The sequence below is a fragment of the Hakea prostrata genome, chromosome 11 (genome assembly GCF_041222555.1).
Source record: "Hakea prostrata isolate BN-2017 chromosome 11, UWA_Hpros_2, whole genome shotgun sequence".
NCBI classification, from domain to species: domain Eukaryota; kingdom Viridiplantae; phylum Streptophyta; class Magnoliopsida; order Proteales; family Proteaceae; genus Hakea; species Hakea prostrata.
The window spans coordinates 15,917,009-15,936,335 of NC_142610.1; the positions used below are offsets into that span (position 1 = coordinate 15,917,009).

Below are 19,327 nucleotides of genomic sequence, written 5' to 3' on the forward strand. Positions count from 1 at the left end.
GAAGCAGTTTCTAGGCTCAGTAAGTTGAGCAATGAAGTTTCCAGGCTTCGGGAAATCTCTGAAGCTAAAGATGTTGAGATTGCTCGCCTTCGGAATCTAGCTTGGGAGGTGGCGGGGAGAAAAAATTTGATGATTGGTCGTCTTCGATCGGACTTGGATGATGCCGGGGAGAAGATCCGGCGGCTGGAGCGAACAGTTGGAAAGTCGGGAGCCAAAGGATCTGAAACGTTACCTCAAAGGCAAGCTGTCGTTCCTTTGCCGAATCCCTTCCAACGATGTTCGCAGAGCCTGCGTCTTCAAGTATTTACACAGTAAGCCCTTTGTTGATATGCTGAATGCTTATAACTTGCAGGCGTACCGGGATGGTGAGAACGAAGTATGGGAATCGATATTAAGGAAGGATCCTCATTTTGATACGACTCCCTACAGGTCTTGTTTGCCATCCTAAAGTATTTACCGACACGGGTATTCCTCCTCCCGATTGGACCAAGGATAAGATTGATCCTCCACCTTCCGATCCAGATATTATGCATTATCTGGAAGATTCTCTTGTTTATTCTCCCCTGGAAGAAGTCAATTATGACGAGCTTGTCCTGAATGCGAGTTTGGTCGAGGACCATACTTCTCCTGGACAAGCTGGACAAAGAGTATGAAATTGCGGAGGATTTTATGCATACCGAAATATTTTTTGTAATCCTCATTTCTGCTCTTCTTTACCTTGAATCTACTCCAATGGTTGATTCATATGTTTGTTCTAGCAAAGTCGTGTCGATCTTGTATAACTTCTTAATGATCCACGATGATGACTTTCTTTTTTGACCGAAGATTGTATCCAGCTCTTGTAATTTGTTTTGATCTTGGCCTCTTTCGATCTTTTGAAGAAATAAGAAATTAACTTCATCTTGAACTTTGCTAGCCACTTGAATCGCTGTTGCATTAGGTCTTAGTTGTTTGAAACAATGCCTTTACTTAAAGATTTCCGGAGAAATACAATAAGTCTGAGAAGGAACTCACTCGGGTTTTAAACCGATGCCTTATAGTTGGATCTTGTTCTTGAATGTAGTGTATGATGCCCCCCAATCAAAAGATATTTTGTTGAAAACCAAAAATTGCATTGATTGAGTTGAAAATGATTACATCGCGAACAAAATTGAAATCATCATCAAGGATAAAACTTTTTGAGATGCCTGGCATTCCACGAGAACGATCCAACTCTTTACGGGTGTTGATGTTCTTCAGCTTGTAAGCTCCTGAACCAACTGGTTTTACAACCATATAAGGTCCTTCCCAGGAAGGGTCCAATTTTCTTTGGTGACGCGGGTCGGAAGCTAAGGTGTTTCTCAACACCAAATCTCCGGCTAAGTACCGACGATTCTTCACTCGAGTATTATAATGAGACGCTATCCTTCTTTGATAATGTTGAGTTTGTGCTATTGCCTTTGCCCGAACTTCGTCCAACAGATCAAGACTATCAAGCAGTCCTTGTTCATTTGCTTTTTCCTCGAAGTCACGATCCCGTAATGTCCCCGCCATTATCTCCACTGGTGCTAATGCTTCGGATCCATATGCCAACCTGAATGGAGTTTCTCCTGTGGGTGTTCGAACCGTAGTTCTATAAGCCCACAGTACATTATGAAGTTCTTCGACCCAAGAAGCTTTGTCAGCTTCGAGTCTTCTCTTTATTCCTTCCAGTAGCGTTCGGTTAGTAACCTCTACCTGCCCATTGCTTTGGGGGTATGCCCACGAGGACATACGATGCTCGATCATATATGTTCCACAGAATTGCTCAAATTGTGGACAGTCGAACTGAGTACCATGGTCAGTGACGATAATCTTTGGAATCCCAAAGCGATATATGATTGATTCACGCACGAATTTCTCCACTTTTTTCTCAGTAATTGCTGCCAGTGCACTAGCTTCAACCCATTTTGTGAAGTAATCAATTGCTACTATCAGATATTCCCGTCCACCTGATGCCTTGGTGAATTTGCACATGATATCAATTCCCCACATCGCAAAGGGAATGGGATTTAGAATTGAAGTCATAGTTTCCGCCGGGCGCTCCGATCTTTGTAGCATGAATTTGTGATTACCACATCGACGAACATATTCCATAGCAACCTCTTGGACCTTAGGCCAATATAACCCAAGTCTCAGAATTTTGTGAGCCAGGGCCCGTCCACCCATGTGAGCTCCACAAATTCCTTCATGAACCTCAGCCAAAGCTGATTTTGCTCCTTCGGGGCCTATACATCTCATAAGGGGTCCAGAATAAGATCTTTTGTATAGTCTCCCATTCTAAATGACAAATCTAGCTGATCGAATCTTGATCAACCTTGCCTCTATTGGATCCTCAGGTAATTTGTCATCCCTTAGATACTCGATTATCGGATCCATCCAGCAACGTTCTGCTTCAATATAAGAAATTTCTTTCTCATGATAACTTGGAAAAGTTATCTCTTCAATATAGACCGAAGGGTCTAGATTCTTTTCTTTGGCATTGGCTAGTCGGGATAGCTCATCACTGCCTTTGGATTTTCATTCCTCGAAATGCGAGATATCTTCAAATTCGAAATTGGTTTTGAAATGCCTGCACTATCTCTTGATATTTCTGCAAGCGTGGTTCTTTAATACCATACTCCCCCTGGACTTGGTTGACTATAAGTTGAGAGTCACTATAAATAGTAACATCTGCAATAGATAATGCTTTTGACAACCGAAGTCCTGCTATCAGAGCCTCATATTCTGCCGTTATTACTTGCTTCAAATGCAAATCTCAAAGCATATCAAATAATAAATCCTGCTGGACTTTTTAATAGAATTCCAGCTCTGCTCCATCTTTATTACTCGAACCATCCACATATACCTCCCAAGTGGTTGGTATAATGGGATCCTCAATGGTGGGTTCCACCGGTGCGGTAGTTTCTACTACAAAGTCGGCTAATGCACGAGCCTTGATTGCGGTTCCGGGCTTAAAGCTCACTTGGAACTCGTTGAGTTCAACCGACCAGGACACCATCCTTCCGGACAAATCGGGTTTGTTAAGAACTTTACTAAGAGGAAAAGTTGTAAATACCTCAATTGGATGAGCTTGAAAATATGGCCTTAGCTTCCTGGCGGCCATCATGAGAGCTAGAGCCTGCTTCTCAATCTGTGAATATCTTGTCTCCGCATCTAGCAACACGTGGCTTACATAGTAAATCGGCCACTGTTTTTTATCTTTTTCACGAACAAGTCTTGCACCGACTGACCATTGAAAGGGACGTCGCTAGATATAGCTGTAGTATTTCCCCTTTCTGCAGTGCGGACACGGGATCGGTGGTTGTCCAAGTGCTTCTTTTAACTCCTCGAAAGCTTTACGGCACTCTTCGAGTCCATTTTGCTTCTCTTACGCCCTTCGGGTCTTTAAGTGCCTTGAAGAAAGGCAAACATTTTTCTCAGGACTTGGAGATGAATCGATTTAAAGCGACAACTCTCCTGTTAAACACTTGCACATCACGAACAGTTTTGGGAGCCTCCATATCAATCGAGCTTGTATTTTGGCGGGATTAGCCTCGATTCCCCTCTGTGATACCATGAAGCCCAAAAATTTGCCCAAGGAGACTCCAAAGGCACAATTTTCTGGGTTTAGCTTCATTTGATATTTCCGCAGTACTGAAAACACCTCAGTCAAATCTACAATATGATTTGCTTTTGTAAAGCTTTTCACTAGCATGTCGTCAACATAAGCTTCAACATTCTTTCCTATCGGCTCTTTGAAAATCTTGTTGACGGCCCCTCGATATGTTGCTCCTGCATTCTTGAGGCCAAAAGGCATGACCTTGTAATAATAGCTTTCACGATCAGTCATGAAAGCCGTATACTTCTCATCCTCCTTATTCATAAGGATCTGATTATACCACTGAGTAGGCATCCATGAAACTTAAAGTTTCATATCCTGTGATCGCATCTATCAAGAGGTCAATCCGAGGCAACGGATAGCAATCTTTTGGGCAAGCCTTGTTAAGATCTGTGTAGTCTGTACACATCCTCCACTTCCCATTCGCCTTTTTTACCATTACCACGTTGGCCAACCAGGTTGGGCATTCAATTGGTTCTATGAAACCAGAATTCTTGAGTTTTTCAACTTCGCTTGAACGGCTTCATGTTTTTCAATGGAGAAATTTCTTCTTTTCTGTATCCTTTGGTTTCGCCTTAGGATCTATCCGAGTTTGTGCTCTGCAATGGCCCGATCGATTCCTGGCATGTCCTCGGTGAGACCATGCAAATACATCTTTATTCTGTTGAAGAAATAACTTCAACTCATCTTTAAATTCTTCCATTTGTTCGGACCCGATATAAGTAATCTTTTTCTCATCCTCGGTACCACGGCTGGATTTGTTCGACTTCTCCTTTGGTTCGGGTCTTTGCATCTCTGTCTCTTCCCGATCGTCTCGAACTTCTATAGGTAGGGCAGTTACCTTCCTCGGGCCCTCCTTGTCTTTTAAATAGGCAACGTAACAACTTTGCCGAGAGATCTTACGGTCGGAGGAGACTTGACCAATTCCCATATCGATCGGGAATTTTATCTTCGAGTGCTTTGTCGAAACAATAGCACCTATCTTGGATAAAGATGGTCGCCCGAGGATCATATTATAAGCTGGCAGTTCCCGAACCACCAAAAAATTGATTCGGACGGTTGTTTCCTTAGGAAAACTTCCAATAGATAAATCCAACTGGACCGATCCTTCCGCCACTGCAGATGACCCTGCAAAACCATATAGATGTGTGGATGAAGGTTTCATCAAGTCCTGATCCACCTTCAATTTTTGATACACTTCGTAAGAAATTAGGTCAGCTGCAGACCCTGTATCAATCAAAACTCTGTGCACTTCCCGACGTGCAATCTCTACCTTGATGACTATAGCATCATCATGAGGTAAACAAACATCTCTTTCGTCCTCCTCGCTAAAGGTGATAGAATCTTCACCATTCAGCTTCTTCCGCTTCTGCGTCTCTCCGGTTCCAACAAATTTGGATTTTGTTTTCAGACTCCGGAGTGATTCGGGCTCTGGTCCCCCGAAGATGGTAAGGATTGGTGACCGAGTAGCTTCAATCACCTCCTTGCCCTTCTTAGACTTCGGGGCCTCCCTTGATCGTTCCGAACTAACCGAACGATCCCTTTTAGGAGCAGCCGCACGTGGCTCACGTGGCTCCTCCCTTCTTCTGCTAACAAAACTGGACAGATGTCCCTGAGATATTAATCTCTCAATATCTGCTTTCAGATGACGACAGTCATTAGTATAATGACCATAGTCCTTGTGGAATCGGCAATACTTTTCTCGATCCTGCTTGCTCTCTCCGGGTTTCAAAAGAATTTTAGGCGGCCACTTTAAAATATTTTTTCTTTTGAGGATATTTAAAATATCAGCCCGAGGAGCATTCAATGGAGTGTACTCACTTTTACCGGGGGACCTTTGGCGCCAAGCCTGAGATTTTCCAACCCGATCACGGACATTTTTCTTTGGCTTATGTTTACGCTCGGGAGCCTTACATTTCCTTATTGGAGACTTTATTATCTCCTTGGCGCGCATCTAGAATCTCCATGACTTCAGCCTGCTTACGGCATCTCTGTACCAACTCGGCATAAGTCGCGAGGCATATCCTGTAGTAATAACTCCGGGAGTTTCCGATTAGTGAGTCCGTAAATAGAGCGATTTTGGCTACTTGCTCATCCAAATTTTCCATCTCCATCGTCACTTTGTTGAATCTTTTCAGAAACTCTCTGATTGATTCGTTCTTTCCTTGTTTGACAGTAAACAAGGTTTCTTCCGTTTTCTTGACCTGTATTCCACTCTGGAATCGCCCTATGAATTGGCGCGCCAATTCGTCAAAGTTCTACGATCCTTCGAGAGGGAGGTTCGAAAACCACTTTTGTGTCTTGCTCAGTGAGAGATGAACCAAAAACCACTGCATAAAATTTCATCAGAATTACAGAAAGCGCCATGGTGTGTTGGTAATAGCCGATGTGAGCTGTTGGATCTCCGGAGCCATCGAATGTTGAAAAGGTAGGCAAACGGAAGTTACGGGGAAACTGATATCCCGCAATTGGCTCGGCAAAGGGAGTCTTCCGAATGACTGAGTAAATATCCTCAATTATTCTTCCCTTAGCCAACTGCCCTAATTTCTCATTGATGTTGGCCAATTCCTGACCAATCTGGGTCGGGTGATCTTTAGCAATATGATCACGACCTCGATTAACACGATCATCCCGTGCTACTCGATCATCACGAACAGCCCGTCCTTCTCGAGCATTCCGCTCGTCGCGAAGCTGCTCGATCATCACGAACGGTTCTTCGACGGTGGGTGAGTGAGTTCTTACCCTGTATCCAACCTTGTATTTGAATCAGTTGTACTCTCTTGCGGTCTATCGAACCGATCGTCTCGCCTAGGTTGATCATCAATCCTCCTAAGTCCTCGGTCTCCTTCACGAAAATTCTGACCGATATTCCGGTCTTCAGCCAATCTCTGGTCACGTGGCAATGCACGTCTCCCTGAATCGCGTTGATCAGGTTCTTGTGGTAAAACCACTCGTGCGGTGAGCATGCGGAGTGCTTGGCTCACCTCCAAGAGTTGAATCTTTACCTGATCCAATTGATCTTGGAGTGTATCAGGAGGATTACGTCCTCCCTGGCCACCATCTACCTCGATAGGATTTTGGCTTTCCTGGGGAATATCTGGATTATTCGCTCCAGGGATCTGAACACCGGAATTGCGTTGTGCAGCAGCTGCTGGCTGCTGATCTAGTCACCATGGCTTTTCAAGTTGTTTCCCACAGACATCGCCAATTGATGCGTCCAAAATCTACTCAGCCCTTAGATTTCCTCGTGATGACCTGCAAAATGAAGCGTCAGATGTGGCCCAACCGCTGGGGTCGGGAGTCCACCTCCGAAGGCTAAGTCAATTGATGAACTTAATCACAAACGGCTCTGCTAGAAGCACGAGCTAAGGAATGAAGAAGCTGGGAAAGGTGATCTAGATAGCGGATCGCTGATAGTTTAGGTCTATTAGTATGTATCTGAACTTGAGTCTCAGATAATATTCTTTTCTATCCCCTCACCTTGTATGGTAGTGAGGTTTATATAGAGTGTACCTTCGAATCTCCTTCGTTGGATGCACTTGAGCCTTCTTCGGGTAGTCGTTGGATCTTAACAGTTAGATCCGTTGAGCAATAGACTTCTACTAGTTTGGACTAGTAGAGGACTCCTGAGATAACCTTTAGGTTATGTGATGATTATCCCTTCGATAATGATTATCCGCAGCCGTCAACTCGAGTCTGCCATCATTAAGGTAATTACCCTAATCCATAAGTAGGGTTAGGGCACGCTTGCAGCCGAATAAGCTTTCTTCTTCAGCAAGCCATCTTCTGGATCCAGTTCGCTCGAGAGCGGGTCGGTTCTTTCCGTCTCGACCGGGGTCGAGGGTCGGACCAGGTATGAACCCGGTCTGATCATAATCTCTCCGTATCACTTGGAAATGTTATCTCTTCAATATAGACTGAAGGGTCTAGATTCTTTTCTTTGGCATTGGCTAGTCGGGATAGCTCATCTGCCACTGAATTTTCATTCCTCGAAATCTTAGATATCTTCAAATTCCGAAATTGGTTTTGAAATGCCTGCACTATCTCTTGATATTTCTGCAAGCGTGGTTCTTTAATACCGTACTCCCCCTGGACTTGGTTGACTATAAGTTGAAAGTCACTATAAATAGTAACATCTGCAATAGATAACGCTTTTGACAACCGAAGTCCAGCTATCAGAGCCTCATATTCTGCTTCGTTATTACTTGCTTCAAATGCAAATCTCAAAGCATATCGAATAATAAAGCTTGCTGGACTTTTCAATAGAATTTCAGCTCCTGCTCCATCATTATTACTCGAACCATCCACATATACCTCCCAAGTGGTTGGTATAATGGGATCCTCAATGGTGGACTCCACTGGTGCAGTAGTTTCTACTACAAAATTGGCTAGCGCCTGAGCCTTGACTGACGTTCTGGGCTTAAAGCTCACTTGGAACTCGCTGAGTTCAACTGACCAGGACACCATCCTTCCAGATAAATCAGGTTTATTAAGAACTTTACTGAGAGGAAAAGTTGTAAATACCTCAATTGGATGAGCTCGAAAGTATGGCCTTAGCTTCCTGGCGACCATCATGAGAGCCGAGCACCGCTTCTCAATCTGCGAATATCGTGTCTCCGCATCTAGCAATACGTGGCTCACATAGTAAATCGGCCACTGTTTTTTATCTTTCTCACGAACAAGTATTACACTGACCGCTGAAAGGGACGTCGCTAGATATAGCTGTAATATTTCCCCCTTCTCTGGTCGGGACAAAATCGGCGGTTGTCCAAGTGCTTCTTTTAACTCCTCGAAAGCTTTCTGGCATTTTATCTTCAGGTGTTTTGTCGAAACAATAGCACCTATCTTGGATAAAGATGGTCACCCGAGGATAACATTGTAAGCTGGCAGCTCCCGAACCACCAAAAAATTGATTCGAACGATTGTTTCCTTAGGAAAACTTCCAATAGATAAGTCCAACTGGACAGATCCTTCTGCCACCGCAGACGACCCTGCAAAACCATATAGATGTGTGGATGAAGGCTCCATCAAGTCCTCATCCACCTTCAGTTTTTGATACACTTCATAAGAAATCGAGGTCATTGCTGGACGACCTCGTATCAACCAAAACTCTATGCACTTCCCGACGTGCAATCTCTACCTTGATGACTATGGCGTCATCATGAGGTAAACAAACGCCTCTTTCATCTTCCTCGCCAAAGGTGATAGAATCTTCACCATTCAGCTTCTTTCGCTTCTGCGTCTCTCCGGTTCCGAGTCTTCCGACAAATTTGGATTTTGTCTTCAAACTGCGGAGTGATTCGGGCTCTGGTCCTCCGAAAATGGTAAAGATAGGTGACCGAGTAGCCTCAGTCACCTCCTTGCCCTTTTAGACTTCGGAGCCTCCCTTGATCGTTCTGAACTAACCGAACGATCCCTTTTAGGAGCAGCCGCGCGTGGCTCCTCCCTCCTTCTGCTAACAAAATTGGACAAGTGTCCTTGAGATATTAATCTCTCAATATCTGCTTTGAGATGACGACAGTCATTTGTATAATGACCATAGTCCTTGTGGAATCGGCAATATTTTTCTCGATCCTGCTTGCTCCCAGGTTTCAAAAGAATTTTAGGTGGCCACTTCAAAATATTTTTCCTTTTGATGATATTTAGAATATCAGCCCGAGGAACATTCAATGGAGTATATTCACTTTTACCGGGAGACCTCTGGCGCCAAGCCTGAGATTTTCCAACCCGATCACGGACATTTTTCTTTGGCTTTTGCTTCTGCTCAGGAGCCTTCTGTTCCTTATTGGAGACTTTGTTATCTCCTTGGCGCGCGCATCTAGTATCTCCATGACTTCGGCACGCTTCGGCATCTCTGTACCAACTCGGCATAAGTAAGTTGCGGGCATATCCTGTAGTAATAACTCCGGGAGTTTCCGGTTAGTGAGTCCAGTGAATAGAGCAGTTTTGGCAACTTGCTAATCCAAATTTTCTATCTCCATCGTTACTTTGTTGAATCTTTTCAGAAACTCTCTGATCGATTCGCTTCTTCCTTGTCTGACAGTAAACAAGGTTTCTTCCGTTTTCTTGACCTGTATTCCACTCTGGAATCGCCCTATGAATTTGCGCGCCAACTCATCAAAGTTTACGATCCTTCCGAGGGGAGGTTCGAAAACCACTTTGTGTCTTGCTCCGGTTAAAGATGAACCAAAAACCCTACATAAAATTTCATCTGAATTACCTGATACTGCCATGGTCTGCTGATAATAGCCAATGTGGGCCGTTGGATCTCCGGAGCCGTCGAATGTAGAAAAGGTAGGCAAACGTAAGTTATGGGGAAACTGATATCCCGCAATTGGCTCGGCAAAGGGGGTCCTCCGAATGACTGAGTAAATATCCTCAGTCATCCTTCCTTTAGCCAACTGCCCTAGCTTCTGATTGATGTTGGCCAATTCCCGACCAATCTGGGTCGGGTGATCTTCAGCGATATGACCACGACCTCGATTAACACGATCATCACGTGCTATTCGATCATCACGAACAGCCCGTCCTTCCCGAACATTCCGCTCGTCGCAAATTGCTCGATCATCGGGACCGGTTCTTCTGACAGTTGGTGAGTGAGTTCTCACCCCTGTGTCCAACCTTGTATTTGAATTGGTTGTATTTTCCTGCGGTCGGTCGAACCGATTGTTCCGCTTAGGTTGATCGTCAATTCTCCTAGGTCCTCGGTCACCTTCACGAAAGTTTTGACCGATATTTCGGTCTTCAGCCAATCTTTGATCACGCGGTAACACGCGCCTCCCTGGATCGCGATGGTCAGGTTCTCGTGGTAACACCACTCGTCTGGTGAGCATGCGGAGTGGTTGGCTCACCTCCAAGAGTTAAATCTTTACTTGATTCAATTGATCTTGGAATGTATCAGGAGGATTACGTCCTCCCTGACCACCATCTACTTCGATAGGATTTTGGCTTCCCTGGGGAACATCTGGATTATTCACTCCAGGGATCTGAACACCGGAATCGCGCTGTGCAGCGGCTGCTGCGGCTGTTGCCGATCTAGTCACCATGGCTTTACAAGTCGTTTCCCACAGACGGCGCCAAATGATGCGTCCAAAATCTGCACAGCCCTTAGATCTCCTCGTGATGACTTGCAAAAACGAAAGCGTCAGATGTGGCCCGACCGCGGGGGTCGAGAGTCCACCTCCGAAGGCTAAGTCAGTTGATGAACTTAATCACAAACGACTCTGCTAGAAGCACAGAGCTAAGGAATAAAGAACTGGGAAAGGTGATCTAGATCGTAAGCCTCTGATAGTTTACGTCTATCAGTATGTATCTGAATCTGAGTCTAAGTCCCAGATTGTGTGTCCTTCACCTCATATGGCAGTGAGGTTTATATAGAGTGTACCTTCGAATCTCCTTCGTTGGATGCACTTGAGCCTTCTTCGAGTAGTCGTTGGATCTTAACAGTTAGATCCGTTGAGCGATAGACTTCTACTAGTTTGGACTAGTAGAGGACTCCTGAGATAACCTTTAGGTTATGCGATGATTATCCCTTTGATAATGATTAGCCGCAGCCGTCAATTTGAATCTGCCATCATTAGGGTAATTAACCTAATTCATCAGTTGAATTAGGGCGTGCTTGTAGCTGAATAAGTTTTCTTCCTCAGCAAGCCATCTTCTGGATCCGGTTCGCTCGGGAGCGAGTCGGTTCCCTCTGTTTCGACTGGAGTCGAGGGTCGAACCAGGTATGAACCCGGTCTGATCATAATTTCTCTATATCATGCATGTTCTTAGTACATCAAATGTCTCTTCCAGGTCTGCCAAATGCCTTGCTTGAACCAGACTTTTCACGAGCATATCATCAACGTAAACTTCCATGTTCTTCCCGATCTGTCGTTGAAAAATTTTGTTGACAGCTCTTTGATAAGTGGCCCCTGCATTTTTTAAACCAAAAGGCATCACTTGGTAGTAGTAACTTTCCCGATCGGTCATGAATGAGGTGTGTTTTTCATCTTCCCGACTCATCAAGATGTGGTTATACCCTGAATAGGCGTCCATGAAGCTAAGGACTTCATGTCCAGCAGTTGCATCAATTAGGAGGTCAATCCTCAGGGAGAGGGTAAAATCCTTCGGGCAAGCTTTGTTCAAATCTGTGTAGTCAGTACACATTCGCCATTTTCCATTCGCCTTTTTGACCATCACTACGTTGGCCAGCCGGGTTGGACATTCAATCGGTTCTATGAAACTCGATTTTTTTAACTTTTCCACTTCGACTCTAATCGCTTCGTGCTTTTCTATCGCGAAGTTTTTTTGCCTTTGGATGACCGGGGTGGCATCCTTCTGGATCCAGAGTTTATGTTCTGCTACCCTCCTGTCAATCCCGGGCATGTCGCTTGCTGACCATGCGAAAATCCGCATTATCGTATAGGAACTGAGTAAGCTCCTTTTTGAAGTCTTTCGGTTGCTCCGATCCGATGAACGTCCCTCTCTCGGGAAGAGACCGACTTAGTTGTATTCTTTCCAATTTTTCTACTGGTTCTGCCCTTTGCATGTTTTCTTCGTCCCAATCGTCTCTAACTTCGATAGTCAGAGCGCTTCCTGAACTCTCAGGCCTCCGTTTTTCTTTCAAGTAGTTGGTGTAGCATTGCCGAGAGGTTGATTGATTTGAACAACATTCTCATACTCCGGCTTCAGTCGGGAACTTTAATTTCATGTGCCTAGGGGATACGACTGCCTCAAGTGCGTTGAGTGTCGGATGTCCCAGGATCACATTGTATGCCGACAAATCCTTTACAACCATGAAGTTGACGCGAAGCAGCGTGTCTCTAGGTGACTTCCCGATCTTGAGATCCAAATGGATCGTCCCTTCGGCTACTGCGGAAGATCCTACAAAACCATATAATGGAGTTGATGAAGGGGTTAATAACTCATTAGCCAGTTTCAGCCTTTTGAAAGCTTCGTATGAGATTAGGTCGACGGATGACCCTGTATCAACCAGGACTCGGTGAACCTCTCGATTAGCTATTTTGACCCTGATGATTATTGCATCATCATGTGGTGCTACCACCCCGTTCAAATCTTCATCTGTAAAGGTTATTGGTTCTGGACACACCGGGTTTTGCCTCTTTTTGGGCAGGTGTACGGCTCCGACGAACCGTGCCTTTTGCTTCGCCTTTCGGATCGATTCCGCACTTGGGCCCCCCATAATCACGTACACTGGTGTTTCCTCCCGATCTATTTTCTCTTTTCCCTTGTCCGTCTTTTTAACGGCTTCTCTCGGGCTCTCTTTTTTTATTCTGGTGAATCAACATGGGACTTTCCCGACTCCTTTGCATATTGTCCAAGTTTACCTTCCTTGGATAAGTTTTTCGATTTCGATTTCAAAATTGTGCAACTATCCGTGTGGTGACCGTAATCTTTATGAAAACGACAATATTTTGTCATATCCCGATCCTCCGGTAGTGAACGTAGTTTCCCGGGCCACCTTAAAGATTTCTTGTCCCGGATGTTCATCAAAATCTCTGATGGCTTTGCGTTGAGGGGGGTGTGATTCATTTGAATCGGATCACGTTTCCACTTACCTTTCGATCCCTGATTTCTATCGTTTGGTGCACTCTTATCCACGTCCCGATCTGACCTTCTGTCCCGATCAGCTTTTACCCGAGCGTTTATAACTTCATAAACGATGGCTTGCTTCTGGCATTTGCGTAACAGTGTCCCGTATGTTTTGGGTTTATCTGTTAGCAAAACTTCCAGAAGTCTTTGATGAGCGATGCCGCTCCAAAGCGCACTGTACGCAACTTGATCATCAAGATCCTCGATCTCAATGGTAACCTCATCGAATCGTTTCAGATAATCCCGAATGGATTCGCTTCTTCCTTGTCGTATGGCAAATAGGCCATCAGACGTCTTCTTACTCCCGATTGCACTTCAGAATCGAGCTATGAACTTCCGAGCAAGCTCCCGAAAGTTGTTAATGGATCCTGGTTGCAAGTTGCTGAACCACTTAATGGCTGGCCCTTTGAGTGATGCCGGGAATGTTCTGCAGAGCAATTCGTCCTCCCGACCAAGCACAGTCATTACTGACTTGAAGTAGCTTATATGCTCCTTCGGGTTCGTCTTTCCCTCGAACGGGGTGAATGTGGGCATGATGAAATTTCGGAGAAGAAGCATGTTCATGATCTCATCCGAGAAAGGTTCTCGGTCAACCACATCCAAATCCTCATCGTGGTCTCGATCCTCTAGTTTTCGCTCGACCTCTGCTACTCGCCTTCGGAGCCGATTTTGCCTTGCTCTATCTTCGTTAGATTCAACAGGTTCCTCCCTCCAATGGTGAGTAGCCGCCTCTTCTCTTCGGGAATGTGCCCGGGACGTGGATATTCTCGAACGTGAAGGCTGAGGTTGGCTTTCTCCTTGGTGCTCGATCTCTTCCCGACGACTCCTTTGGGGCAGGGATCTCGTCTTGGATGGTACCGAAATACGATCCAAGGCATTGATTCTTGTCCCGTTAGGAGTCGTCTGGCATTTGTACCGATCGGGATGAGTTTCTTTTTGTTCCCGAGTTTTCCTATCTCTTGGGATACGCCTTGCTTGTCGGGAGCTTCTTACCGTTTGGAAGGCTTTTAACAACCTTCCTGCCTGAGTGTTACGTCTTGGTCCTTGTTCGACTCCAATTTGATGGACCAAATTATGCAACACACCTTGCATCTCGAGCATGCCTTTTCTGATTTCATCTACATCTGCTACTGTGGCATGGCCTTGGGGACCCTTGGAAGTTCCTTCTCCATTCGGGTCCTCAAGAACCAGGTTGTTTTGGAGTATTTCTTGCTCTACTCGGGTTGAAGGGTCAACCTCCTCCTCGAGGATTGTTCGATCATCCCCGGTGTTTTCTTGTCGGGAACGTCCAATGACTCGTCTTACCATGACTTCAAAGTTTTGTCGTTCCCACAGACGGCATCAAACTGATGCGGATCAATTATACTTCTGGATCCGACTGAGCCTCCCCTCGTATCCGGGACGATGAGTCCTGTAAGAAAGGTTAGATGCGGGCAGGCTTGTGTGCCGGGCAGCCGCCTCCGATGGCAAAGTCAGATAATGAACAGAGTGAAGTCTCGTGCAAAAGCTATACAAGATTATACTCAGGGTGTATTGGTTGCTTACCGGTGAGGTATGTCCCCTATCTTATACTGTTAATGTTACCTTATATACGTTTGGTAAGTTTATCCGACGGGGGCTGTCATATCTCCTGAGATCGCGCCTTCCTGTTATTAGTCCCGTGTAATCGCCAACGGAGTTGACTTTCTTAATAGAGAAAAGTTGCCACATTAGTTGATCGTCCATCGTGCTTCGATCAACTCAGTCGGTTGTTATCCCAATTGAATGTGAAGCCCCAATTGGGTATAACCTGATTATCTAAGAGACGAGTGCCATGAGGTAACCGACTAGATGGGGAGACCAGTCCGGGTCTGACCCAGTTTGGTATAAAACTTCTGTAAACACTTTAACTTTAGAGGAGCAATTCCTCACATTACAACACCAACTTTGTAAAAGCATTAGCAAAAAGGTTTGCATTTCTGTGTAAGGCCAACTCTTATAATCATTGGTTAAGAACATTTCCTAGCCAAAGAGAATTAATAAACAATTGAAGTGCACACGAATGTTTAGCTTTCTGTCAGTGTTTCCATATGACATGATGAAAGCTAAGAAATCTATCTAATAATAACTGAATTAAACAAGAAGTGTCTAAATTAGAAGTTCAAAAAAATAAATCCATAAGCTTCCCACTGCTAACTTGTCACACTAGAAGCCACAATTCTAGCCAAAATAACTCTGCAAGATATGGCATGGGAAATGGACATGTGCGGGTCCTCCAAATCAAAACACAATTTCTACCACTGCTACATTTCAAATTCTAATATCCTACTGCAAGTTTTATTGCATATTTCTGTTGTTAGTTTTCATTCAGCCGATATAGATAATGAACGTAAGTAGACTATTCACATAATGATGAATCTTTCAAGATTATTAACTTGCTTCTGTACTTAGGAAATATAAGGTTAATGTCAAGGCCCCAGATCATGCCATGCAAAGGAGAGAGAGAGGATCAGTGTTGATTAGGGGATTGTACATACAGGGTAAGGTGTGAGGGAAGAATAAGGAATATTTTATGTGAGGGCAGCCTATTGGCTGAGGAAAGCAGTGTGCTGTGGGGGTGATTGGCACCGTTGTAACCAGGTTATCATTCCTTGTGTTTGTTCTTGCTTATTAGTAATAAAATCCTGTTAATTTTCGTATACAATTTGCTGTTTCCTATCAGTTATCATGTATGTTGTGTTTTGCATCTGTACCTAGTTGGCAGATCCTAATTCCCAGTAACAGTAGATTTTCATCAGATATATATGCCTCCTGAACATATACCCACATCCAACAGTAACAACCAATCGCAAGTTATGAAGCATCTGCTATAAACTAGGAATTCGGAGAACTATATATTGTTGAGTTGAGTTGGTAAAATTTAATTCTATTTGGTAGCCAAAAAACTTCTGGAACGAAATGCCATGTAACATTCAAAGTTTGTTGTTACTTCTGAATTCTTAACTGCAAACAGGACATAATACAGATGAAAAACTAAAAGCATCTAATATTGCCTTTGAGGTAAATATGAAGAATCACCTACTCAGACACATTAATGTGAATAAAACAAATGAGATATGAATTATATCTGTTTATGCATGAAAGGCCTAATCTCTTTTTTCTTCTCGCTCCCTCCCTTTTTCTTTTATTCTTCTTCTTTATTTATTTATTATTATTTTTTTTAATCTCTTTTTTTCTCCAAGTTCAATTATCATGATAATTAAAGAACTGCTTCTAAAGATTCACTTTTATTTTTTTTATTTCTGGTAATTCTTAGGTCCCCAATTCCATCTATATAAGAAGATTAAAAAAGCTGAGCTTTTTGAGATTTGAACTCTAAAGATCCATCATTTGAGCTATTTACAATCTAATTTGTGTTACATGCATAAAACAGAAATAGGAGGTAAAAGAAAGATACCATTTTCCTTTTACTTGCATCCCTAATTGACAGTTCTCCTAAATCTTTTTGTGGGAAGAGCTTTGCTTCAGGTATAACTTTTGACAAAAGAGCTACAATCTTCAGAACTGCATCTGGGGGTACCGTGTCCTCCGCAATCTTGATATTAAATAAATGAATTTTGTCAGAATCAGTTCTTTCCTAAGCAAAATGTGCTACAACAGCTTGATCACATCTGATCAGAGATATAAATCATACAAAAGCTTACCTTGGCCATCGGGGCAACAAGAATCACCCCATCCCATTCATGTGGTTGCTTTAGATGAAATTTGAGGGCAACAGCTCCTCCCATGGATTGTCCCATAAGGAAACAAGGCAATCCAAGCATTTCAGGTCTTACTGCCAATAGATAAAAAGAGTAATCAACAAGAGTTCTCACTAAACTAAGTTAAACATTTGAAACAGTGAAACCACACCAATTTAATGGTACAAGTAACAAGATGGACAAAATGCCACATGAGACCTTTGATTTTTGAGTACTGTTCAATAACATCATCAACTAATCCATCAAAGCTTGGGATAAAACCATGCAAACCCTCAGATAGTCCAAAATATGGCAAGTCCATTGCATAAACTCCATATCCGGAAGCAGCAATTCTCCTTGCGACCCCTGCAACTCAAGATCATCCACATATCACAGAGAATATAGTAACTATGTTGGCTAATGTGACCCAAAATGAAAATAGGTAAAGTGTCGTGCAGTGGTTTTACTACCCAAATTCAAATAACTGCCATGATAGGCAACAGTTTCCTACGGTAGAGGTCTCTGGTTGGGTTTGGCACACCTAAGGCACCAGTCTCCATTTGCAATAATGAGAGACTAGCAAGCCAGACAAGTAGCACCTTGCAAGGTTATATCCATGTCATTGGGCCAATCAGTAGGTAACTACATTGTCCTCCTCTATGTGTTAATTTCAAGTCTTGATAGATTAGCAGATTGATAATTGGGTGTTTAGAGGATCAAAATGCCTTCTGGTATTGATACAACCCCCAAAAGGGAAAAATGCTGGCAGAATCACAGACCTTCAAAGAAGAATGTGCAAGTATCACCATATCCATGGCAGAAAAAGAGAGCAGCCTTAATGGGAGTATCAGCCTTTGGCAGCCAGCTCTTGCAGAATATCTCAAAACCCCTTGAATTTACCTCATACCACTACAGAAAGGAAAAGCAACCACACGTTTGAGGAATATTTGATCTTCCAAAAGACAACTTAAGAGGGTAAAATTGTAGAAATTAAATCCATTACCTCCTCTGTGTTTATCCCTTGAGGAGCCATCTATGAACCAAAGCAATTATAAGTTGGAGATAATGAAAACAAATGAGCTTCTCAGATTAAATGTCTACATGGGTAAAACTGCAAAGATAAAAATAAAAGATAAAAAAAGGAACCTTAAACAAGATATGATCGAGATGCTGCTGCACATCAATGAAAGCAGACCTAACGCGCCTCCTTGCAGGAACATGACTCAAGTCTTGGGAAGCAAGAGTGTTCAGCTCTTCACTCACGCCTTCTAAACTCTTCTTCTTTGCAGTGATGGTTTGGCGACTTCTGGAGACTAAACTAGTTGATTTTGAGCTCTTTCTTTGTCGTAGAGAAGTGGGTGTCTGATGAACTCTTAAATCGCTGATCAAATGATCGAAATTCCGAACAATTGTACAGGATCTCGGTGGTTGTTGCTGTAGTTGCCTAAGAATGAGCGAGGTATCCATGGGTGAGACTCGGAGAGAACAGAAGTCAAACACTGACAGATACAAACATTCCAGACAGCCGTGTCATGAAAAATCATTTTTTTTATTTGCCAAAGTTTATGCCACCTTTCTGACCATCTGACCAGTGCAAAACCCCAGATGAAAAAACGTGACTTCATGATTTTTATTTTTTATTCTTTTCTTTTAATCAGACAAAAACGTGCATTTAATTTTTTAAGAATTTATCTCTACATCAGCCAGTGTTGTTCTAATAAGATTCAAAAATTGTTTGGATGTTGCGTAATTAATGGACAGCAACTGCAACGAACGGTTAAGATCGAGATCTTGACCATCCTCAAAAGTGTGTCATAGTGCTATGCATTAATTGCACAGCACACACAGCACTGCAGTCGAACTGATGGGATTCGGCACATTGGTGCTACTATGACTGCACCCATCTGTTGCGATTTCCTTCACCTTTGTAAATGATAGGTCTGATGGAGTCCTGGTTCTCTACTCATCAAGGTAGACGGATAATGGATCCAGACTTGTTCTGATTGGCTGGAATCATGGAAAAAGGCAAAATGGTTCTTCAGATAGGGAATTGGAAATTTTCCAGGGACAGAACCCAGTTCACAAGAGTTGACAAATTTGCCTGCTTATTGCATTTTCTTTCACAATACTACTAATCTTTCTTCTCTTTCATATAACTACGCAAGGATGGGAGCTCCTTTTTAGGGGCTATCTGTATCAGGATCTATAGATGGGAAATGGAAGCTAATTGGTTTTACTCAAAAGAAGCCATATCATCATGTGCAGGGATACAGAGAGGAAATTGCAGGAAAGTTAGTTTTAGAAGAATATGAACACTGTTAATTAGGAAAGAACAAGAATGCCCAGGGAAATGCAGCAGAAGGGAAATGCTGCCCCAACTCCTCTTTTCATCATG

General features: G+C 43.4%; 1 protein-coding gene across 2 annotated transcripts in view; it reads right to left on the bottom strand.

Annotated features, from left to right (window-relative positions):
* Positions 1-18,493, bottom strand: part of LOC149000403 (caffeoylshikimate esterase-like) — a 58,154-nt gene extending 39,661 nt beyond the window's left edge. For both annotated transcript variants that reach the window (XM_089139078.1, XM_089139077.1), the window contains exons 1-6: positions 18,079-18,493; positions 17,936-17,965; positions 17,712-17,841; positions 17,152-17,298; positions 16,897-17,027; positions 16,650-16,787 (exon numbers count right to left, since the gene is read on the bottom strand). In XM_089139078.1, the coding sequence (XP_088995204.1) occupies positions 16,650-16,787; positions 16,897-17,027; positions 17,152-17,298; positions 17,712-17,841; positions 17,936-17,965; positions 18,079-18,399 (897 nt within the window). In that variant the 5' untranslated portion in view covers positions 18,400-18,493. The remainder of the gene's footprint in view (positions 1-16,649; positions 16,788-16,896; positions 17,028-17,151; positions 17,299-17,711; positions 17,842-17,935; positions 17,966-18,078) is intronic.
* Positions 18,494-19,327: the final 834 nt, after the last annotated feature.